A 25,618-nucleotide genomic window follows, 5' to 3' on the forward strand; every position below is an offset into this window, starting at 1 on the left:
AGATTTTGTCTTAACAAATAAATTAGGGCATTATAACGGTCCATGCTCGTGTAATAGGTCCCCCATCCAAAAAAAAAAAACTATAGGAAGCAGCACCCATTTCCCTAACCCATTATATTCTGTCTCATCTTTATGCTTAACATTCTTGAAAATCTACCATTGCTTGGAAAATACATATATGATTTTGAATAATAAGAGTAGAAAATATATATATGATTTTGAATAATACTAGTAGAAAATATATATGATTTTGAATAATACAAGTAGAAAATATATATGATTTTGAATAATACTAGTAGAAAATATATATATAATTTTGAATAATACGAGTAGAAAATATATATGATTTTGAATAATACAAGTAAAAAATATATATGATTTTGAATAATACGAGTAGAAAATATATATGCATTTTGAATAATACGAGTAGAAAATATATATGATTTTGAATAATATGAGTAAAAAATATATATGATTTTGAATAATACGAGTAGAAAATATATATATATGATTTTGAATAATACAAGTAGAAAATATATATGATTTTGAATAATATGAGTAAAAAATATATATGATTTTGAATAATACGAATAGAAATATATATTATTTTGAATAATACGAGTAAAAAATATATATGATTTTGAATAATACGAGTAGAAAATATATATGATTTTGAATAATACGAGTAAAAAATATACATATGATTTTGAATAATACGAGTAGAAAATATATATGATTTTGAATAATATGAGTAAAAAATATATATATGATTTTGAATAATACGAGTAGAAAATATATATGATTTTGAATAATTCAAGTAAAAAATATATATGATTTTGAACAATACGAGTAGAATATATATATGATTTTGAATAATACGAGTAGAAAATATATATGATTTTGAATAATACGAGTAGAAAATATATATGATTTTCAATAATACGAGTAGAAAATATATATGATTTTGAATAATACGAGTAGAAAATATATATGATTTTGAATAATACGAGTAAAAAATATATATGATTTTGAATAATACGAGTAGAAAATATATATGATTTTGAATAATACGAGTAAAAAATATATATGATTTTGAATAATACGAGTAGAAAATATATATGATTTTGAATAATACGAGTAGATAATATATATATGATTTTGAATAATACGAGTAGAAAATATATATGATTTTGAATAATATGAGTAAAAATATATATATGATTTTGAATAATACGAATAGAAAATATATATGATTTTGAATAATACAAGTAAAAAATATATATGATTTTGAATACGAGTAGAAAATATATATGATTTTGAATAATACGAGTAGAAAATATATATGATTTTGAATAATACGAGTAGAAAACATATATGATTTTGAATAATACGAGTAGAAAATATATATAATTTTGAATAATACGAGTAAAAAGTATATATAATTTTGAATAATACGAGTAGAAAATATATATGATTTTGAATACGAGTAGAAAATATATATGATTTTGAATAACACGAGTAGAAAATATATATAATCTTGAATAATACGAGTAAAAAGTATATATAATTTTGAATAATACGAGTAGAAAATATATATGATTTTGAATACAAGTAGAAAATATATATGATTTTGAATAATATGAGTAGAAAATATATATATATATATATATATATATATATATATATATATATATATATATATATATTATCCCTGGGGATAGGGGATTAAGAATACTTCCCACGTATTCCCTGCGTGTCGTAGAAGGCGACTAAAAGGGGAGGGAGCGGGGGGCTGGAAATCCTCCCCTCTCGTTTTTTTTTTTCTCAAAAGAAGGAACAGAAAATTGGGCCAGGTGAGGGTATTCCCTCAAAGGCCCAGTCCTCTGTTCTTAACGCTACCTCGCTAATGCGGGAAATGGCGAATAGTTTGAAAGAAAGAAAAGAGTAGAAAATATATATGATTTTGAATAATGTGAGTAGAAAATATATATTTTGAATAATACGTGTAGATAATATATATATGATTTTGAATAATACGAGTAGAAAATATATATGATTTTGAATAATATGTGTTGAAAATATATATGATCTTGAATAATATGTGTAGAAAATATATATGATTTTGAATAATACGTGTAGGAAATATATATGATTTTGAATAATATGTATAGAAAATATATACGATTTTGAATAATACGAGTAGAAAATATATATATGATTTTGAATAATACGTGTAGAAAATATATATGATTCTAAAAAATACGTGAAGAAAATATATATGATTTTTAATAATACGTGTGTGTGAAGAAAATATATATGATTTTGAATAATGTGTAGAAAATATGTATGATTTTGAATGATATGAGTAGAAAATATATATCTGATTTTGAATAATACGTGTAGAAAATATATATGATTTTGAATAATGCCAGTATAAAATATATATATATGATGTTGAATAGTAACATGTACGATAACTGAGCTCTGCTTCTTGTATAATACCATTATATCACCGACACTATCTTCACTCTAGGGCAAAATTCATAAAAATCCCTTGATAATATACTTTACCAACACCCCCAAACATCTCTCCATAGACTTGAGGGATCAGACACTGACAGAACACTGCTTGTGTAATCATATACATATATCATAACTGAAATAGACATTCATTATACCTGAAATAGACATTCATCTAACTGAAACAGACATTCATTATAACTGAAATAGACATTCATCATAACTGAAACAAACATTCATTATAACTGAAATAGACATTCATTATAACTGAAATAGACATTCCTTATAATTGAAATAGACATTCATTATAACTGAAATAGACATTCATTATAATTGAAATAGACATTCATTATAACTGAAATAGACATTCATTATAACTGAAATAGACATTCATTATAACTGAAATAGACATTCATCTAACATACTGTATCATGGAAAGTAGATTTTTCACTTAGAATTAGCCTCCCAGTTTAAAAAAAAAGATACACCCCCATTCGTGTTATCTGTGTCACACCTTATCTGTCTTTACCTCTCTCTCCCTCCACCCACTAGGTCACTTGTCCCTCATCTACAAGGGCGTGTATGGCCCAGACGCTCGCTTCAATGCTTTCGTGGATGGAGTGATGGTCAATATGGTGGCAGAGATTAAAAGGAAAAGGATGGATCCTCTCTACTTCCGGGTCTACGACCGTGGGATAGTGGAGTGAGTGCTTCACGCCATGTCAATTTCATCTATTGTGAAAAACATTCTGGCTTTTAAAACTAGGTGTAATTTGAGAGAGAGAGAGAGAGAGAGAGAGAGAGAGAGAGAGAGAGAGAGGAGAGAGAGAGAGAGAGAGAGAGAGAGAGAGAGAGAGAGAGAGAGGCCAAAGTTTGTCAAATTCTTGTGTTTTTAAGGTTTTTCAAAATGGGGTAGGGGCACAAAAGTTTGTCAAATTCCTGTGTTTTTAAAGTTTTAAGACTAAGTAGAATTACGTTCACTAGATAAAACTTCAGTTGAAGTAATATCTTAAATTAGTTTAACACCCATAGTCCTTTACCTCAAGTTGGGTAAGGAATTAAAGGTATTATTACTGACTGTTGTGGGGAAAGACTCAGGTTTTGGGCATTTAAAAAAATGCAATTTCTTATGTTATTGTACTTGTTTGTGTTCAGTCTATCGCTACTGGTAGCCAAAAGGTGCCCACTGACTTTTTATATCTATCTATCTATCTATCTATATATATATATATATATATTTTTTTTTTTTTTTTTTTTCATACTATTCGCTATTTCCCGCGATAGCGAGGTAGCGTTAAGAACAGAGGACTGGGCCTTTGAGGGAATATCCTCACCTGGACCTCTTCTCTGTTCCTTCTTTTGGAAAAAAAAAAAAAAAAAAAAAAAAAAAAAAAAAAAAAATATATATATATATATATATATATATATATATATATATATATATATATATATATATATATATATATATATTGGAAAGAGGGGCAAATATGCAGTCTGTTGTGGATGAGAGAGCTTGGGAAGTAAGTCAGTTGTTGTTTGCTGATGATACATCGCTGGTGGCTGATTCATGTGAGAGACTGCAGAAGCTGGTGACTGAGTTTGGTAAAGTGTGTGAAACAAGAAAGTTGAGAGTAAATGTGAATAAGAGCAAGGTTATTAGGTACAGTAGGGTTGAGGGTCACGTCAACTGGGAAGTAAGTTTGAATGGAGAAAAACTGAAGGAAGTGAAGTGTTTTAGATATCTGAAGTGGATTTGGCAGCGGAAGGAACCATGGAAGAGGAAGTGAATCATAGGGTGGGGGAGGGGGCGAAAATTCTGGGAGCGTTGAAGAATGTGTGAGTGTCGAAAGCATTATCTCGGCAAGCAAAAATGGGTATGTTTGAAGGAATAGTGGTTCCAACAATGTTATATGGTTGCGAGGCGTGGGCTATGAATAGAGTTGTGCGCAGGAGGGTGGATGTGCTGGAAATGAGATGTTTGAGGACAATATGTGGTGTGAGGTGGTTTGATCGAGTAAGTAATAATAGGGTAAGAGAGATGTGTGGTAATAAAAAGAGTGTGGTTGAGAGAGCAGAAGAGGGTGTTTTGAAGTGGTTTGGTCACATGGAGAGAATGAGTGAGGAAAGATTGACCAAGAGGATTTATGTGTCAGAGGTAGAGGGAACGAGAAGTGGGAGACCAAACTGGAGGTGGAAGGATGGAGTGAAAAAGATTTTGAGTGATCGGGGCCTGAACATGCAGGAGGGTGAAAGGCGTGCAAGGAATAGAGTGAATTGGAACGATGTGGTATACCGGGGTCGACGTGCTGTCAATGGATTGACCTGGGCATGTGAAGCGTCTGGGGTAAGCCATGGAAAGTTCTGTGGGGCCTGGATGTGGAAAGGGAGCTGTGGTTTCGGTGCATTATTACATGACAGCTAGAGACTGAGTGTGAACGAATGTGGCCTTTGTTGTCTTTTCCTAGCGCTACCTCGTGCACATGCGGGGGGAGGGGGTTGTCATTTCATGTGTGGCGGGGTGGCGACGGGAATGAATAAAGGCAGACAGTATGAATTATGTACATGTGTATATATATGTATATGTCTGTGTGTGTGTATATATATATATATATATGTATACGTTGAGATGTATAGGTATGTATATGTGCGTGTGCGGAGATGTATGTATATACATGTGTATGTGGGTGGGTTGGGCCATTCTTTCGTCTGTTTCCTTGCGCAACCTCGCTAACACAGAAGACAACGACAAAGTATAAAATGAAAAAAATGATAAAAAATATATATCACTTACAGACATGTGTCGACAAGGGCTGGACGAAATGGCCAACAGAATGACACCAAACCTGCTTCTCCTGCTTTCAATGAAAGCACCCCAGCTCGAGAGGGAAGGTAAGGACTTAACCCCAATTGCTATCAATATGAACTTAATCACCTTTATGTAACTATCTTCTTGTACAGTGCAGGGGGAGGAAGTCTTGTACTCACGGGGCGCGCCTCCACGTCTCTTGTGTGTGTGTGTGTGTGGGTGGGTGTGTGTGTGTAGTGGCATATCAAACCTTTTAAACCTTTTCTCTATCGCCTCTTCCAATCACAGTGTGGATGGGACCATGACTGAATCTTCTGAGAAAACAGGGTGTGGCAGTGTTGATGATTGGTTGGTGAGTATATTTAGTGCATGTATGGATAATGAAGTGCCAGAGGATTGGAGGAGGAGGAGGAGGAGAAGAAGGAAGAGGAGGAGAAGAAGAGGGAAGAGGAGGAGGAGAAGAAGAAGGAAGAGGAGGAGGAGAAGAAGAGGGAAGAGGAGGAGGAGAAGAAGAGGGAAGAGGAGGAGGAGAAGAAGAAGGAAGAGGAGGAGAAGAAGGAAGAGGAGGAGGAGGAGGAAGAGGAGGGGGAAGGTGTCCTCACTTGGCTCCTGGTGGTCAAATATTTTGAGTCTTCTGGTAGGTACAATATTCTGCGAGATGGAATCTTCAGAGAAATACAATATTCTGGGAGATAGAACACCCTTTTCAAGGGAGTTCTAAGGGTATAATTGTGTTTCAAACCCTTCTTAATATACGAAATGCTCTAATCACGTACTCAAAATGGCTTTTCCTCACTCCATATTACAAGATAGACCAGATACCCATACCAATTTAACATTCAAACCTTAAGCCAGACTCTGTTTATCCCTTTACGTGAATTAATAGAAAATATATTGACCTATGTCGACATATGCATAGATTTACTTTGGTGAATGAATGTATGGTTTCTCATGGCATGATTCGCCTTGTTTTCAGTGAATAAATCGGCATCAGAGACTCAGATTTCATTATCATTCTTATCGCTCCCATTTGCTGGTATTCCAATGTATATGACACATCGAAGACTACATATATATACACATATTTTACCCCACAAACATTCTGTAATCCAAGCCTGCACATAAACTTCTCAGCAGAAGCGATGGAAGTAGATATAATTTGCCCTTTTTTTTCTGGGTCGTAGACTTCATATTTCTCGTCCTAACATCCGGGACATTTGTTGATCGACAGACAGCGAGGCAGCGCTATTGGTGGCGGTGTAATACGTGGCCTGACGAACATCAGACGATTTGGTAATGCTGAAGTGCAGATAGCAGGCAACACGACCCTGGTAAGGAATTGAGGAGACAAAACACCTCTCATTTAATGCTCACTTTATCATCATTTATCTCCTTTATCAACTGTCATCCATGTTCTGTTGTGGCATTTTTGAGGGGTAAAAATATATCACTGTGGCATTGTATAGCAGAGATTCACTTCAGTGGTCATTCAAAGTCTTTTTAAAGAAATTCACGAAGTGTGATTCAAAATACGGGGATATATATATATATATATATATATATATATATATATATATATATATATATATATATATATATATATATATATATATATATTCCTACGAGTCCACGGGGAAATGGCGTCCTTGCTACATCTTTTTATTTTATATCAACTGACTGTTATATTTCTTTCTTGTATCTTCCCTGATGATGTGATTATGACACGAAAGTGCACTTGGGAACTTATCGTGTTTCCTTTCCCCGTGGACTCCTAGGAATATACTTGATCACACACTCAATTGTGATCCTTTCCAATATATATATATATATATATATATATATATATATATATATATATATATATATATATATATATATATATATATATAGGAAATGCTCTGCTTCTGAAATCTGGTCAGTTACTGTCAGTATTTTGATATTGGACAGTTATGCAGGGAACTCATGACTCATGGTGTTGGTATAGCCTTGAGTGATATAGACTTTGGGAAGTCCTCATTCCTTAAAAGGTTTGGACTTTCGAAACTCCCCTAATGCAACTCAACTTAAAAAAAATAGTTCCAGTTCATTCTCTCTAATGTCCAGTATCTCACGGTGTCATGTCCTCTACTGATCTTCTCTCCTATTCGACACATATCTGGTCTTCCCTTCCAAGTGCTTCTCATCATCTCCATAGCATTCAAAAAGTTGTGGTAGTACAAGGCTCTGCTCTCCAAACTTCCAGCCTTTGGCTCTCCCCTTTCTCCTCTGTCACTTAACGCTATAACTTTTGCTCTAACTGGTCTATTGTAGTGGTCCATGATCGAGTAACCTCGCCTTCTTGTGCCTTGTTTTGGATTCTAAGTTCAAAACAGAAACATGGGCCAGTTAGCACCCCCCCTCTCCTATTCTCTGTCATTCGTACATTCTCCCATATCGAAGGAGGCGTCCCTCTGGGGGTGTTCTCTGTCTCCTATTCTGTTTCTTCTCGCCTTAAACAATCGTCTGTCTTCAACACTTAACCCTTGTTGCTGATGGTTTTATTCTACATACTTCAACTCACTTTCCTTCCCCTTGATCTATCCAGTGCTAGCTCTTTTGCTCGTCTAAAAAGAAACATCATATTTTGACATGATCTTTTTAAGTCTTGATTTAACAAGTCCTTTTGGAATGCAGGTTCGCAGCCACTATGTGTATGGCCCCCTCAACATCGAGTTGGTGTTCCATACAGACATGGGTGTAAAAACTATCAACTCGACACTGACAGCCGTGGCTGCCCATGCTGTAGCAGAAGCCGATGGCAACAGCTCTAGACTCATTGATTTCATCATCGACAGGTATGGATAGGAGTGAGGAAGAGAGGTGTAAGTGTAGTGGTGTCTAACCGGAAACCTCCAAGTGTAAATTCCACAGGTACAGAAAGAGAGAAGGAGCGGATCTGGCTTCGGAGAATGCAGCTCTGCTTACGTTACTTCCCCCACTGTCTCTACACACCCGCCTCAAAAGGGCAACCACTCACACCAAACGAAAAGTATAAAGTACCATTTCCCTCCCTCCGCACACACAGGTACGAGGTCACTGGCTAACTGGTCCATTGGACGTGATCATTGATTACCGAGAGAATTCCGGGATAGCTAGAGTTCGTACTGGTCTCCACGCTGTCCAATTTGACACCCTGACCTGCTATTGACCGATTTGGAGCCGAAATGTCTGACTTTCGAATCATCAGGTAGGTCTGACTGACGACGGGGAAAACATGACAACATAACTTTAAGACACTTGTGAATGTTCAATGGCCTTGGAGCCATCATTGTCACTCAGAGTTCAAAAAAAAAGATATATTAGCTCAATATTTCTTGCGATGACCCCACACTGCTTTCATGACAGACTTATTGACTTAAAAAAAGAGTGACCTACTTGATAGACTTATTGACTTAAAAAAAAGTGACCTACTTGATAGACTTATTGACTTAGCAACTTACTTGACTGACCAATCTTTGACACCTAGGGAACGTCCTCACTTTATTCAAGCTCAGATCCAATGATATGGTGGTCAGCGAAGAACTTAATAGCTTGTGAGTCTTGTGTGTTTTACTGACACAAGTCTACTTACAAAGTAAAATAGATAGTTACTTATATGCGGGTCATCAATAAGCACTTATGTATGTTGTGGTCAGGTTTCTGGATATAGTGGTTTTGTCCTTAGGCTTCTTAACTGTAGTGTAAGATGCAAATCACCATTATCTTTCAAAAAAGACTTTCTTATAGATATATAAAAATTATATATATATATATATATATATATATATATATATATATATATATATATATATATATATATATATATATATATATATATATTCCTATGAGTCCACGGGGAAAATGAAACACGAGAAGTTCCCAAGTGCACTTTCGTGTAATAATCACATCATCAGGGGAGACACAAGAGAGAAATATAACAGTCAGTTGATATACATCGAAGAGACGAAGCTAGGACGCCATGTTTTGGACAATCACATGTTTACCAAATGGCGTCGTAGCTTCGTCTCTTCGTTGTACATCAACTGACTGTTATATTTCTCTCTTGTGTCTCCCCTGATGATGTGATTATTACACGAAAGTGCACTTGGGAACTTTTCGTGTTTCATTTTCCCCGTGGACTCATAGGAATATATATATATATATATATATATATATATATATATATATATATATATATATATATATATATATATACATGTGTGTAATTTGTGCATAGACAAAAACGTTATCCAGAAGTTCAATCACACACACACACAAAAAAAAAATGTTCTAGTTCAAAGACTAGTTCAGTGATGTTACTCATTCACTCATTATCCCCATATCTTCTCACACTCACTCCCCAGCCCACTGTTTGAGTACATGGCCTACTACGGGAACCGAACCTTGTCCCAGCAACGAACCACTGAATTCGTGGTCCAACACCTCTTCTCCAACGCCTCTTTCATGACCCTCCTCCTGCGAGATGCCTTTGAGGTGGCCTCCTACGACAAGATCATCCCACAGTTCGGCACAGAAGCTAACTACTATTCCGTTCTGAAATACCTGTTCGCTGGGGATCCTGAAGCGTTGGGCAGGTCCCAGCCTTCGAAGCCCAAGGGAATTTCTCTAGCAGGAGGGGCGTCTGATGTCGCAGCCTACCTCAAAAATGTGCCATAGCCAGCCCACCACCACTGCTGTTGTGGAAACAGTGGCGTGAACAGTGGGATAATAAGCAGTGGGAGAAATGGGGGGATTTTTTTCCCCTTTGCTTCCCTCTTATTTCCTATTGGTTGACCTGGGGGAAATAATCAAAGTGGGAGAGAGAAAGAAGGGGAGGGGGATTTCACCCCTCTCATTCCCTCACACTGCTCTAACTTGCATTCACAACTCTTCGTCCTTCCTTCTTTCATTCACAACTCTTCGTCCTTCCTTCTTTTTTCATTCACAACTCTTCGTCCTTCTTTCTTTCATTCACAACTCTTCGTCCTTCTTCTTTCATTCACAACTCTTCGTCCTTCCTTCTTTTTTCATTCACAACTCTTCGTCCTTCCTTCTTTTTTCATTCACAACTCTTCGTCCTTCTTCTTTCATTCACAACTCTTCGTCCTTCCTTCTTTTTTCATTCACAACTCTTCGTCCTTCTTTCTTTCATTCACAACTCTTCGTCCTTCTTCTTTCATTCATAACTCTTCGTCCTTCCTTCTTTCATTCACAACTCTTCGTCCTTCCTTCTTTTTTCATTCACAACTCTTCGTCCTTCCTTCTTTTTTCATTCACAACTCTTCGTCCTTCCTTCTTCTTTCATTCACAACTCTTCGTCCTTCCTTCTTCTTTCATTCACAACTCTTCGTCCTTCTTTCTTTCATTCACAACTCTTCGTCCTTCCTTCTTTTTTCATTCACAACTCTTCGTCCTTCCTTCTTTTTTCATTCACAACTCTTCGTCCTTCCTTCTTTTTTCATTCACAACTCTTCGTCCTTCTTCTTTCATTCACAACTCTTCGTCCTTCCTTCTTTTTTCATTCACAACTCTTCGTCCTTCTTTCTTTCATTCACAACTCTTCGTCCTTCCTTCTTTCATTCACAACTCTTCGTCCTTCCTTCTTTCATTCACAACTCTTCGTCCTTCCTTCTTTCATTCACAACTCTTCGTCCTTCCTTCTTTCATTCACAACTCTTCGTCCTTCTTTCTTTCATTCATAACTCTTCGTCCTTCCTTCTTTCATTCACAACTCTTCGTCCTTCCTTCTTTCATTCACAACTCTTCGTCCTTCTTTCTTTCATTCACAACTCTTCGTCCTTCCTTCTTTCATTCACAACTCTTCGTCCTTCTTTCTTTCATTCACAACTCTTCGCCCTTCCTTCTTTCATTCACAACTCTTCGTCCTTCCTTCTTTCATTCACAACTCTTCGTCCTTCCTTCTTTCATTCACAACTCTTCGTCCTTCCTTCTTTCATTCACAACTCTTCGTCCTTCTTTCTTTCATTCACAACTCTTCGTCCTTCCTTCTTTCATTCACAACTCTTCGTCCTTCCTTCTTTCATTCACAACTCTTCGTCCTTCTTCTTTCACTTTCTCTCCTCCCTCACCAACCCCCCCCAAACGTATATCTTTGCCTTTCTCCCCGAGTGTAATGGCGCAAAATATAAATCGTTTTCGATTCCCAGTGCACAAGCACAAGTTGTGTGTGGTACAGGGTCACAAGTTGTGTGTGGTACAGGGTCACAAGTTGTGTGTGGTACAGGGTCACAAGTTGTGGTACAGGGTCACAAGTTGTGTGTGGTACAGGGTCACAAGTTGTGTGTGGTACAGGGTTACAAGTTGTGGTACAGGGTCACAAGTAGTGTGTGGTACAGGGTCACAAGTTGTGGTACAGGGTCACAAGTTGTGGTACAGGGTCACAAGTTGTGTGTGGTACAGGGTCACAAGTTGTGTGTGGTACAGGGTCACAAGTTGTGTGTGGTACAGGGTCACAAGTTGTGTGTGGTACAGGGTCACAAGTTGTGGTACAGGGTCACAAGTTGTGTGTGGTACAGGGTCACAAGTTGTGGTACAGGGTCACAAGTTGTGTGTGGGACAGGGTCACAAGTTGTGTGTGGTACAGGGTCACAAGTTGTGGTACAGGGTCACAAGTTGTGTGTGGGACAGGGTCACAAGTTGTGTGTGGTACAGGGTCACAAGTTGTGTGTGGTACAGGGTCACAAGTTGTGGTACAGGGTCACAAGTTGTGTGTGGTACAGGGTCACAAGTTGTGTGTGGTACAGGGTCACAAGTTGTGTGTGGTACAGGGTCACAAGTTGTGTGTGGTACAGGGTCACAAGTTGTGGGTACAGGGTCACAAGTTGTGTGTGGTACAGGGTCACAAGTTGTGTGTGGTACAGGGTCACAAGTTGTGTGTGGACAGGGTCACAAGTTGTGTGTGGTACAGGGTCACAAGTTGTGGTACAGGGTCAACAAGTTGTGTGTGGTACAGGGTCACAAGTTGTGTGTGGTACAGGGTCACAAGTTGTGTGTGGTACAGGGTCACAAGTTGTGTGTGGTACAGGGTCACAAGTTGTGTGTGGTACAGGGTCACAAGTTGTGTGTGGTACAGGGTCACAAGTTGTGTGTGGTACAGGGTCACAAGTTGTATCACAACCGAAGCAGAGCAGGTACTGGCGGCTCTTCCAGTCACCAGAGCGCGGGATGAATGGTTTTTACAACCCAAATTTGCATGTGGGCGTATGTGCATGTCATTAACTTAATGAGAAGAGAGGATGTTGTTTCCTGTGTGGCGGGGTAGCGACGGGAATGGATGAGGGCAAGCAAGTATGAATATAGAAATATAAATATGTATATATATATATATATATATATATATATATATATATATATATATATATATATATATATATATACAGTCAATGTATGTATGTGTATGTATATACTGATATGTATATGTGCGTGTATGGGCGTTTATGTATACGCACATGTGTATATGAATGAAAGAGCCATTCTTCGTCTATTTTCTGGCGCTACCTCGCTGACGCGGGAAACAGCAATTAAGTATAAGAAATAAATATAACATATATATATGATCAATTGACTGTTGCCTGTTTATATACTATCATACTATCACACAGGGAACTGCATATATAAATGGAATCTAAATACCAATATTTTTTTCTTCATTTTTGAGGAGCTAAGAACTGAACAAATAAATTTTAGATGTTGTGAAGGTTTTATAGGCATATGGTTGTGGAAATGTATTAGATAAAATGTTGTATATCATCAAGGTAGGGTGATAAGAAAGGGTTATTGATGATATGATTGCAGTGATGGGTTGAGGATATGACTGAAGTGATGGGTTGATGATATGACTGAAGTGATGGGTTGATGATATGATTGCAGTGATGGGTTGATGATATGACTGAAGTGATGGGTTGATGATATGATTGCAGTGATGGGTTGATGATATGATTGCAGTGATGGGTTGATGATATGACTGAAGTGATGGGTTGATGATATGATTGCAGTGATGGGTTGATGATATGATTGCAGTGATGGGTTGATGATATGATTGCAGTGATGGGTTGATGATACGATTGCAGTGATGGGTTGATGATACAATTGCAGTGATGGGTTGATGATATGATTGCAGTGATGGTTTGATGATATGATTGCAGTGATGGGTTGACGATATGATTGCAGTGATGGGTTGATGATACAATTGCAGTGATGGGTTGATGATATGATTGCAGTGATGGGTTGACGATATGATTGCAGTGATGGTGATGATATTTGCATGATGGGTTGATATATATGCAGTGATGGGTTGATGATCGATTGAGTGATGGTTGATGATATGATTGCAGTATGGTTGAGGATATATTGCAGTGATGGTTGATGATATGATTGCATGATGGTTGATAAAATTGCAGTGATGGGTTATGATCGATTGCAGTGATGGTTGAGATATGATTGCAGTGATGGTTGTGAATATTGCAGTATGGGTTGAGAACGATGAGTGATGGTTGATGAATGATGGTGAGGTTGATGATTGATTTCAGTGATGGGTTGATGTATGAGAGGAGTTGAAGAATGACAAATAAGGGATTATTAGATGTGTGAAGGTTATATAGGCATATGGTTGTGAAAATTGATGTTATGATAACAATGTTGTATATATCATAGGTTAGGTGATAAGAAGAGGGTTATGATATGATTGCAGTGATGGGTTGAGGATTGACTGAGTGATGGGTTGATGATATGATTGCAGTGATGGGTTGAGATATGATGAAGTGATGGGTTGATGATATGATTGCAGTGATGGGTGAGATAGATTGCAGTGATGGGTTATGATAGATTGCAGTGATGGGTTGATGATATGATTGCAGTGATGGGTTGATGATATGATTGCAGTGATGGGTTGATGATATGATTGCAGTGATGGGTTGATGATATGATTGCAGTGATGGGTTGATGATATGATTGCAGTGATGGGTTGATGATATGATTGCAGTGATGGGTTGATGATATGATTGCAGTGATGGGTTGATGATATGATTGCAGTGATGGGTTGATGATATGATTGCATGATGGGTTGATGATATGATTGCTGTGATGGGTTGATGATATGATTGCTGTGATGGGTTGATGATACGTATGCAGTGATGGGTTGATGATGCAATTGCAATGATGGGATGTAAGTTACTGACAAGAAAGAAAATAAAATGGTGACATAAGACGGTACGAAAGGCCTTATGAATAAGTAGAAAACATATAATGACAACTGATAATTGATAATTCACATTAAACACAGACTAAATGTGATTTCGTAGTAATAAACAAGGACGTATGAAGAGGGTAAATGTGTCTGAAATGGGGGGGACAAAAGAAAGGGGACACCAAATTGGTGATGGAACGCTGGAGTGAAAAAGATTTTGAGTGATCGAGCCCGAGCATGCAGAGGTGAAAGGCGTGGAAGGGATAGAGTGCATCGAAGCAATGTGGTATACAGGGGCGACGTGCTGTCAATGGACTGAACTAGGACATGTGAAGCAGCCTGGATTATAAAATAGTCTGTAGGGACCTGTTATGGATAGGGAGCTGTGATTTCGATACTGAATGACAGCTCGAGAATACATGTGAGCGAATGAAGGGCCATTGTCCTTCGTCTATTCCCGCGGCACCACACAAAACTTGTCACGATTAATGTGTCCATCCCTGTTGCAGGCCCCGTTACCAGGATCTGACGGTGGCTGCTCACCCCAACTACGAAAACCTGTACAAGACGATACAATTCGCATCCATTCAGATGTTATTTTACCCTAAGTCGTTCCTCGTCTTGCGCATGCGCTCGGCCATCCGTCTGGCCACGTACGTCCCTCCGCCACCGACATACTGAGAGAGGCTGAAGTGTGAACATGAGATGGTCAAAATGGAATTTGATATGAACAAAAAAATGCTTAAAAGTCATATTGTTTTCCCATTCTGAGATTGGAAAAGTTAAATTGGGCCTACTTATTAGATATTCTACGATGCAGAAGGATAGAAATAATGTCCAATGATCAATTACTTGTAGTCTTGAGAGAGAACTAAGACCTCTACTGTCTCTATATCTCTATATCTGGACACGAGTTCTGTCTCAGGCGGTAATCACACCTGAGAAAGTTACCTTTTAAAGTCATTTCTTACAAGAGCCCCATCTTCAGTCCTTACGTTAATTAATTCTTTTGTTTATACCAAAACTATAAGAATTCTTTCGGATTATTTTTATCTATATCCACCAATATATATATTGGAAAGGATCACAATTTTGCGCGGGATCAGGTATATTCCGATGAGTCCACGGGGGGAAAATGAAACACGATCAGTTGCCAAGTGCACTTTCGTGTCGTAATCACATCATCAGGGGAGACACAAGAGAGAAATATAACAGTCAGTTGATATCAACTGACTGTTATATTTCTCTCTTGTGTCTCCCCTGATGATGATGAGATTATTACACGAAAGTGCACTTGGGAACTTTTCGTGTTTCATTTTTCCCCGTGGACTCATAGGAATATATATATATATATATATATATATATATATATATATATATATATATATATATATATATATATATATATACATGTGTGTAATTTGTGCATAGACAAAAACGTTATCCAGAAGTTCAATCACACACACACAAAAAAAAAAATGTTCTAGTTCAAAGACTAGTTCAGTGATGTTACTCATTCACTCATTGTCCCCATATCTTCTCACACTCACTCCCCAGCCCACTGTTTGAGTACATGGCCTACTACGGGAACCGAACCTTGTCCCAGCAACGAACCACTGAATTCGTGGTCCAACACCTCTTCTCCAACGCCTCTTTCATGACCCTCCTCCTGCGAGATGCCTTTGAGGTGGCCTCCTACGACAAGATCATCCCACAGTTCGGCACAGAAGCTAACTACTATTCCGTTCTGAAATACCTGTTCGCTGGGGATCCTGAAGCGTTGGGCAGGTCCCAGCCTTCGAAGCCCAAGGGAATTTCTCTAGCAGGAGGGGCGTCTGATGTCGCAGCCTACCTCAAAAATGTGCCATAGCCAGCCCACCACCACTGCTGTTGTGGAAACAGTGGCGTGAACTGTGGGATAATAAACAGTGGGAGAAATGGGGGGATATTTTTTCCCCTTTGCTTCCCTCTTATTTCCTATTGGTTGACCTGGGGGAAATAATCAAAGTGGGAGAGAGAAGGGAAGGGGGATTTCACCCCTCTCATTCCCTCACGCTGCTCTAACTTGCATTCACAACTCTTCGTCCTTCCTTCTTTCATTCACAACTCTTCGTCCTTCCTTCTTTTTTCATTCACAACTCTTCGTCCTTCCTTCTTTTTTCATTCACAACTCTTCGTCCTTCTTCTTTCATTCACAACTCTTCGTCCTTCCTTTTTTTTCATTCACAACTCTTCGTCCTTCCTTCTTTTTTCATTCACAACTCTTCGTCCTTCTTCTTTCATTCACAACGCTTCGTCCTTCCTTCTTTTTTCATTCACAACTCTTCGTCCTTCCTTCTTTTTTCATTCACAACTCTTCGTCCTTCTTCTTTCATTCACAACTCTTCGTCCTTCCTTCTTTTTTCATTCACAACTCTTCGTCCTTCCTTCTTTCATTCACAACTCTTCGTCCTTCCTTCTTTTTTCATTCACAACTCTTCGTCCTTCCTTCTTTTTTCATTCACAACTCTTCGTCCTTCTTCTTTCATTCACAACTCTTCGTCCTTCCTTCTTTTTTCATTCACAACTCTTCGTCCTTCCTTCTTTTTTCATTCACAACTCTTCGTCCTTCTTCTTTCATTCACAACGCTTCGTCCTTCCTTCTTTTTTCATTCACAACTCTTCGTCCTTCTTTCTTTCATTCACAACTCTTCGTCCTTCTTCTTTCATTCATAACTCTTCGTCCTTCCTTCTTTCATTCACAACTCTTCGTCCTTCCTTCTTTCATTCACAACTCTTCGTCCTTCTTTCTTTCATTCACAACTCTTCGTCCTTCCTTCTTTCATTCACAACTCTTCGTCCTTCTTTCTTTCATTCACAACTCTTCGTCCATCCTTCTTTTTTCATTCACAACTCTTCGTCCTTCTTTCTTTCATTCACAACTCTTCGTCCTTCTTCTTTCATTCACAACTCTTCGTCCTTCCTTCTTTCATTCACAACTCTTCGTCCTTCTTCTTTCACTTTCTCTCCTCCCTCACCAACCCCCCCCCCCCCCCCAACGTATATCTGTGCCTTTCTCCCCGAGTGTAATGGCGCAAAATATAAATCGTTTTCGATTCCCAGTGCACAAGCACAAGTTGTGGTACAGGGTCACAAGTTGTGTGTGGTACAGGGTCACAAGTTGTGTGTGGTACAGGGTCACAAGTTGTGTGTGGTACAGGGTCACAAGTTGTGTGTGGTACAGGGTCACAAGTTGTGTGTGGTACAGGGTCACAAGTTGTGTGTGGTACAGGGTCACAAGTTGTGGTACAGGGTCACAAGTTGTGTGTGGGACAGGGTCACAAGTTGTGTGTGGTACAGGGTCACAAGTTGTGTGTGGTACAGGGTCACAAGTTGTGGTACAGGGTCACAAGTTGTGTGTGGTACAGGGTCACAAGTTGTGTGTGGTACAGGGTCACAAGTTGTGTGTGGTACAGGGTCACAAGTTGTGTGTGGGACAGGGTCACAAGTTGTGTGTGGTACAGGGTCACAAGTTGTGTGTGGTACAGGGTCACAAGTTGTGGTACAGGGTCACAAGTTGTGTGTGGTACAGGGTCACAAGTTGTGTGTGGTACAGGGTCACAAGTTGTGTGTGGTACAGGGTCACAAGTTGTGTGTGGGACAGGGTCACAAGTTGTGTGTGGTACAGGGTCACAAGTTGTGTGTGGTACAGGGTCACAAGTTGTGGTACAGGGTCACAAGTTGTGTGTGGTACAGGGTCACAAGTTGTGGTACAGGGTCACAAGTTGTGTGTGGTACAGGGTCACAAGTTGTGTGTGGTACAGGGTCACAAGTTGTGGTACAGGGTCACAAGTTGTGTGTGGTACAGGGTCACAAGTTGTGGTACAGGGTCACAAGTTGTGTGTGGTACAGGGTCACAAGTTGTGTGTGGTACAGGGTCACAAGTTGTGGTACAGGGTCACAAGTTGTGTGTGGTACAGGGTCACAAGTTGTGTGTGGTACAGGGTCACAAGTTGTGGTACAGGGTCACAAGCTGTGTGTGGTACAGGGTCACAAGTTGTGTGTGGGACAGGGTCACAAGTTGTGTGTGGTACAGGGTTACAAGTTGTGTGTGGTACAGGGTCACAAGTTGTGTGTGGTACAGGGTCACAAGTTGTGTGTGGTACAGGGTCACAAGTTGTGTGTGGTACAGGGTCACAAGTTGTGTGTGGTACAGGGTCACAAGTTGTATCACAACCGAAGCAGAGCAGGTACTGGCGGCTCTTACAGTTACCAGAGCGCGGGATGAATGGTTTTTACAACCCAAATTTGCATGTGGGCGTATGTGCATGTCATTAACTTAAAGAGAAGAGGGGATGTTGTTTCCTGTGTGGCGGGGTAGCGACGGGAATGGATGAGGGCAAGCAAGTATGAATATAGAAATATAAATATGTATATATATATATATATATATATATATATATATATATATATATATATATATATATATATATACAGTCAATGTATGTATGTGTATGTATATACTGATATGTATATGTGCGTGTATGGGCGTTTATGTATACGCACATGTGTATATGAATGAAAGAGCCATTCTTCGTCTATTTTCTGGCGCTACCTCGCTGACGCGGGAAACAGCAATTAAGTATAAGAAATAAATATAACATATATATATGATCAATTGACTGTTGCCTGTTTATATACTATCATACTATCACAAAGGGAACTGCATAAATAAATAGAATTTAAATACCAATATTTTTTTCTTCATTTTTGAGGAGCTAAGAACTGAACAAATAAATTTTAGATGTTGTGAAGGTTTTATAGGCATATGGTTGTGAAAATGTATTTGATAAAATGTTGTATATCATCAAGGTAGGGTGATAAGAAAGGGTTATTGATATGATTGCAGTGATGGGTTGAGGATATGACTGAAGTGATGGGTTGATGATATGATTGCAGTGATGGGTTGAGGATATGACTGAAGTGATGGGTTGATGATATGACTGAAGTGATGGGTTGATGATATGATTGCAGTGATGGGTTGATGATATGACTGAAGTGATGGGTTGATGATATGATTGCAGTGATGGGTTGATGATATGACTGCAGTGATGGGTTGATGATATGATTGCAGTGATGGGTTGATGATACGATTGCAGTGATGGGTTGATGATATGATTGCAGTGATGGGTTGATGATATGATTGCAGTGATGGGTTGATGATATGATTGCAATGATGGGTTGATGATATGATTGCAGTGATGGGTTGATGATATGATTGCAATGATGGGTTGATGATATGATTGCAGTGATGGGTTGATGATATGATTGCAGTGATGGGTTGATGATACGTATGCAGTGATGGGTTGATGATGCAATTGCAATGATGGGATGTAAGTTACACTGACAAGAAAGAAAATAAAATGGTGACATAAGACGGTACGAAAGGCCTTATGGAATAAGTAGAAAACATTATAACTGACAACTGATAATTGATAATTCACATTAAACACAGACTAAATGTGATTTCGTAGTAATAAACAAGGACGTATGAAGAGGGTAAATGTGTCTGAAATGGGGGGGACAAAAGAAAGGGGACACCAAATTGGTGATGGAACGCTGGAGTGAAAAAGATTTTGAGTGATCGGAGCCCGAGCATGCAAGAGGGTGAAAGGCGTGGAAGGGATAGAGTGCATCGAAGCAATGTGGTATACAGGGGGCGACGTGCTGTCAATGGACTGAACTAGGACATGTGAAGCAGCCTGGATTATAAAATAGTCTGTAGGGACCTGGTTATGGATAGGGAGCTGTGATTTCGATACTGAATGACAGCTCGAGAATACATGTGAGCGAATGAAGGGCCATTGTCCTTCGTCTATTCCCGGCGGCACCACACAAAACTTGTCACGATTAATGGTGTCCATCCCTGTTGCAGGCCCCGTTACCAGGATCTGACGGTGGCTGCTCACCCCAACTACGAAAACCTGTACAAGACGATACAATTCGCATCCATTCAGATGTTATTTTACCCTAAGTCGTTCCTCGTCTTGCGCATGCGCTCGGCCATCCGTCTGGCCACGTACGTCCCTCCGCCACCGACATACTGAGAGAGGCTGAAGTGTGAACATGAGATGGTCAAAATGGAATTTGATATGAACAAAAAAATGCTTAAAAGTCATATTGTTTTCCCATTCTGAGATTGGAAAAGTTAAATTGGGCCTACTTATTAGATATTCTACGATGCAGAAGGATAGAAATAATGTCCAATGATCAATTACTTGTAGTCTTGAGAGAGAACTAAGACCTCTACTGTCTCTATATCTCTATATCTGGACACGAGTTCTGTCTCAGGCGGTAATCACACCTGAGAAAGTTACCTTTTAAAGTCATTTCTTACAAGAGCCCCATCTTCAGTCCTTACGTTAATTAATTCTTTTGTTTATACCAAAACTATAAGAATTCTTTCGGATTATTTTTATCTATATCCACCAATATATATATTGGAAAGGATCACAATTTTGCGCGGGATCAGGTATATTCCGATGAGTCCACGGGGGGAAAATGAAACACGATCAGTTGCCAAGTGCACTTTCGTGTCGTAATCACATCATCAGGGGAGACACAAGAGAGAAATATAACAGTCAGTTGATATACAACGAAGAGACGTAGCTAGGACGCCATTTGGAAAACATGTAATTGTCTAAGACAGACAACAAGCGTATCATAAACTTATTATGTGGACAAGAAGGTGAATTGTTTACAAATCTTATCAACAATAGTTATCCAATTTATATAATATAGACCTTCACTAATATTAACCTTAATATTATATATAATACTGTATATCAACTGACTGTTATATTTCTCTCTTGTGTCTCCCCTGATGATGTGATTATTACACGAAAGTGCACTTGGGAACTTATCGTGTTTCATTTTCCCCCGTGGACTCATAGGAATATGCCTGATCACGCGCAAAATTGTGATCCTTTCCAATATATATATATATATATATATATATATATATATATATATATATATATATATATATATATATATTGACAACGACGTATGTTATCGTTTTCTTTAAGCACATCTAAATAGTCTGTCTGTTGTTGCTTTTCTTTCTATGAGTTTTTCCAATGTTGTTCTTTCAGTGTTCCTTCATCCATTTCTGGAAATCGACTATCTATCTTCCTATCTACCAGCACAGCCTTCCCCTATCCCATTTTCATTACCATACACAATCTTCACTAAGGTAACACCCATCCCGTTTTCATTGACAGATATGTCCCCCCCCCCCCTCCCCTAACTCTTGTCAAGAATGATGAATACCTCATCACACTTTGGTCGAAAAACTTGGTATTTCATTAAGATTGTCGTCCTAACCAGCATTTAAAGAGACCTTACCTCAAATGTACAATGTCATCAACAATCGCTTGTATCAAGGCCTTTTTCTTCCCCCCTAGCCATGGTCTAATTTGACGAAAGTCTTGTTCTAAGTTTGAAACATAAGTCCAATATATTCATATTTCTCGACAAAATCGTATCTAGGCACTGTCAAGCAGGTTTATGTAGTCCACACAACCAGGAAAAGGAATTCTCCCTAACCTGGCTTCTTAAACATCCTCTTTGTAATTACATCACATCCATTAAAGACATCTATTAACCAATCAAAAAGCTCCTTATCTACTCTGGGAATATGCATGGGGCTCCTGTAAACTAACCTGAATTCTATTTTTGATTCCCACGACATTCTTTTCAGTACGGGTTTAAGCTTGGCTTTGACTAAGAGCAAAACACCTCAAGTCACTGGTGAGTGGGGTATACCCAGGGATAACTCGTTAAGGACATGGTTACTTCTTTAAATGTCCAAATGAATCTATGTGTCATGAGGGGTAACAATTAATTACCGAGCAGATTTTTAAATGCCATGTAGTCGCCACAGTTCCTTAGAAAAGTAACAGCTGTACGATTTTGAACAAGTCTTACGAATGATTGTAATCTGTTGAAGTCAATTTGTAAAGGTGTCTTGTTCTTTTTATTGTAAGCAGGATGAGTATGTAAACTTCAACACAAGTGTTGTAACGAATAAGCAATTGTAAAACTTTTTTTTTGTTTACAGATATATGATCTTCATGTTAATTATGATAATAATCCACTCTTGGATTATTGCTACAGATTATCATCTAATTATATGTATTTATTTTCGTTCCTCAAATGGAATGAAATGGAATAGGTGATTGCAATCGTTATGACCCAGTTAATGATAATCATCAATAGTTTGGAAACTAAGTAGTGAGTTATTTATGATATTGACGTGTATATTTATTTATTCAAAATGACTCAATTGTGTTGTACAGTTCTCTATATTTATTTGATGTATGAATGTCATTTTGCATGTTATTTATCATGATGTTAATGTGTACTCTCAAACAGAAATACGACAGTATCTTTAGTTTGACTACTCCTGTTTAATTACACACCAACGTAATTGACCTGACAGTAATTAGGTGTTACTGAATCATCCCTATATTGGACGACACATGATATATACAGAGAACTGTGTTTCTTTTTCATAATCTTAGATTCACATTCTCTCCCATTTTCTATTTCTTCCTACCCAGTTCTAAGATACATTAAATTCATCATACATTCTTATCATACCTTTGGAGTCTCTTCGTCCACCCCTGCACTGGCCCAGTTCTAAGATACATTAAATTCATCATACATTCTTATCATACCTTTGGAGTATCCACCCCTGAATCACATACACAACAAAAATAATCTACACGACTCAGATAATGTACGTCCATTTGCATCAGGGGGAAAAAAATAGTACTTAACCCCCCTCATTCAAGAATGATTAATAAAAAAAAGACTCTTGTGACTACAAATATTTCTTCTGTACCAGCAATTATTATAACCTGAGACTAATTCTTCTGTACCAGCAATTATTCTGTGGCTAAAGTACATGATTACAGAACTGGCAGGCTTATGAAACCCCACACATTAGAAAGTATCTCAAAATCTCTCGTTTCAAATCTTTGCTCCTTTTTTCCCCCATTCTTTAAGAGGCTAGAAAGAGATGACTTGGGATATGGGTTATGCCCTAAAAAAAGAGGACATAGCCAAGAGGACAGACAAGCAAACGACCAGTGACTAATGACCCAACTAGGCGTTTGGATGTAAGTACCATTTGTACTCTGTATGTTGTTACTGTCACCAGTGATTTAGTGACTTTATATATATATATATATATATATATATATATATATATATATATATATATATATATATATATATATATATATATATATTCCTACGAGTCGACGGGGAAATGAAACACGATAAGTTCCCAGTGCAGTTTCGTGTAATAATCACATCATCAGAAGAGTTAAAAGAAAGAAATATAACAGTTGGTTGATATACAACGAAGAGACGTAGCTAGGACTTCTATATATATATATATATATATATATATATATATATATATATATATATATATATATATATATATATATATATAATTTTCTTAAATTCTTTATGACACTGATACGTAAATTATACCAATTTTTCCACGTTTATCTACTAAACCGCTATGGTATAGTATGACAAAAAACATATCAGCTAACTGTTCATGATCCATGGGAAAAGCAACTCAGAATAAATAGCAGGTTCTTGTTCGAGTCTGACGTGAATCATTTCTTTCATATATCTTTCACCTGCCTACTATCATTACACAGGTGCTTCTTTCATAATGAAGGCTTTCCATAGCCTTCACAAATCGACCAAGAATCCCATGCAATTATGTCTCACAAATTTCTTTCCTCTAAACTTGATCAGAGGTTCTTTCAAATTCGCAAGTGCAGCTCACACTCACAGTCTCAAAAACTAGTTTCTCACAATCTAGTTTATCATACTGACTCACGAGCTGTACACTATAAAGGGATTCTTTTTCCTTGATAATCTTTTCAAACAAGTTTCTTGGCTTGATAACATGTTCTGTCCTTGCATCTTTCGTAGAACTGGTCACATTTGACATCATCAGATAGGTTTCATGAGTCACCCCTTACTCTTCTCTCTTCCATGAGGGTTCAACTTCATGGCATCATCAACCCTTTCCCTTTAACTCAGCTCAGTTATTTCTTGTGCCATCTATGTTGGCCCTCTCTGACCTTCTCTATCTGCTTTCTTTGCTTCTTTAAATCTGGTCACCAAAGCTGATAATCATCTTTGTTGCCCTCCTCTGAACCCTCTCTATCTGCTCTCTTTGCTTCTTTAAATCTGGTCACCAAAACTGATAAGCATCTTTGTTGGCCCTCCTCTGAACCTTCTCTGTCTGCTCTCTTTGCTTCTTTAAATCTGGTCACCAAAGCTGATAATCATCTTTGTTGCCCTCCTCTGAACCTTCTCTGTCTTTGCTTCTTTAAATCTGGTCACCCAAACTAATAAGCATCTTTGTTGCCCCTCCTCTGAACCTTCTCTGTCTGCTCTCTTTGCTTCTTTAAATCTGGTCACCAAAGCTGATAATCATCTTTGTTGCCCTCCTCTGAACCTTCTCTGTCTTTGCTTCTTTAAATCTGGTCACCAAAACTGATAAGCATCTTTGTTGGCCCTCCTCTGAACCTTCTCTGTCTCCTGTCTTTGCTTCTTTAAATCTGATCACCAAAACTGATAATCATCTTTGTTGGCCCTCCTCTGAACCCTCTCTATCTGCTCTCTTTGCTTCTTTAAATCTGGTCAACAAAACTGATAATCATTTTTGTTGCCCTCCTCCAGACCTTTTTCTATCTGCTCTCTTTGCTCCTTTAAATCTGGTCACTAAAGCTGATAATCATGTTCTATTTTTCTGGCTTTATATAGTAGGATGTGACCCAGCTTGCTAAGTACATCCTTACAAGAATGCTATTTTGTTATCTGCCAGCAGACACTTTGTCTCATTTAAACTTCTCCTAGTGCACAACTCTGGTGACAAGTTAGGGACAATGTCTATTATTAATGCTCTCTCATAAATAGATTCCTGAAGCTCAACTTCCTTCTAGATAATATTCAAATCAAGGCCTTCTTTTCACAGTATCCCATCCTCATTA

General features: G+C 38.1%; 1 protein-coding gene across 2 annotated transcripts in view; it reads left to right on the plus strand.

Moving 5' to 3' along the window:
• Positions 1 to 25,618, plus strand: part of LOC139748742 (uncharacterized) — a 58,291-nt gene that overhangs the window by 31,685 nt on the left and 988 nt on the right. Inside the window, exons 5-9 of one of the 2 annotated variants that reach the window (XM_071662149.1) lie at positions 3,073 to 3,223; positions 5,314 to 5,409; positions 6,558 to 6,657; positions 8,000 to 8,160; positions 9,709 to 10,229. In XM_071662149.1, coding sequence (XP_071518250.1) covers positions 3,073 to 3,223; positions 5,314 to 5,409; positions 6,558 to 6,657; positions 8,000 to 8,160; positions 9,709 to 10,021 — 821 coding nt within the window. In that variant the 3' untranslated portion in view covers positions 10,022 to 10,229. Of the gene's footprint in view, positions 1 to 3,072; positions 3,224 to 5,313; positions 5,410 to 6,557; positions 6,658 to 7,999; positions 8,161 to 9,708; positions 10,230 to 25,618 lie in introns of those variants that run through there. The other variant, XM_071662150.1, reaches the window with a different exon arrangement.

This window comes from Panulirus ornatus, chromosome 5, assembly GCF_036320965.1.
Source record: "Panulirus ornatus isolate Po-2019 chromosome 5, ASM3632096v1, whole genome shotgun sequence".
In the NCBI taxonomy this organism is placed as follows: Eukaryota; Metazoa; Arthropoda; class Malacostraca; order Decapoda; family Palinuridae; genus Panulirus; species Panulirus ornatus.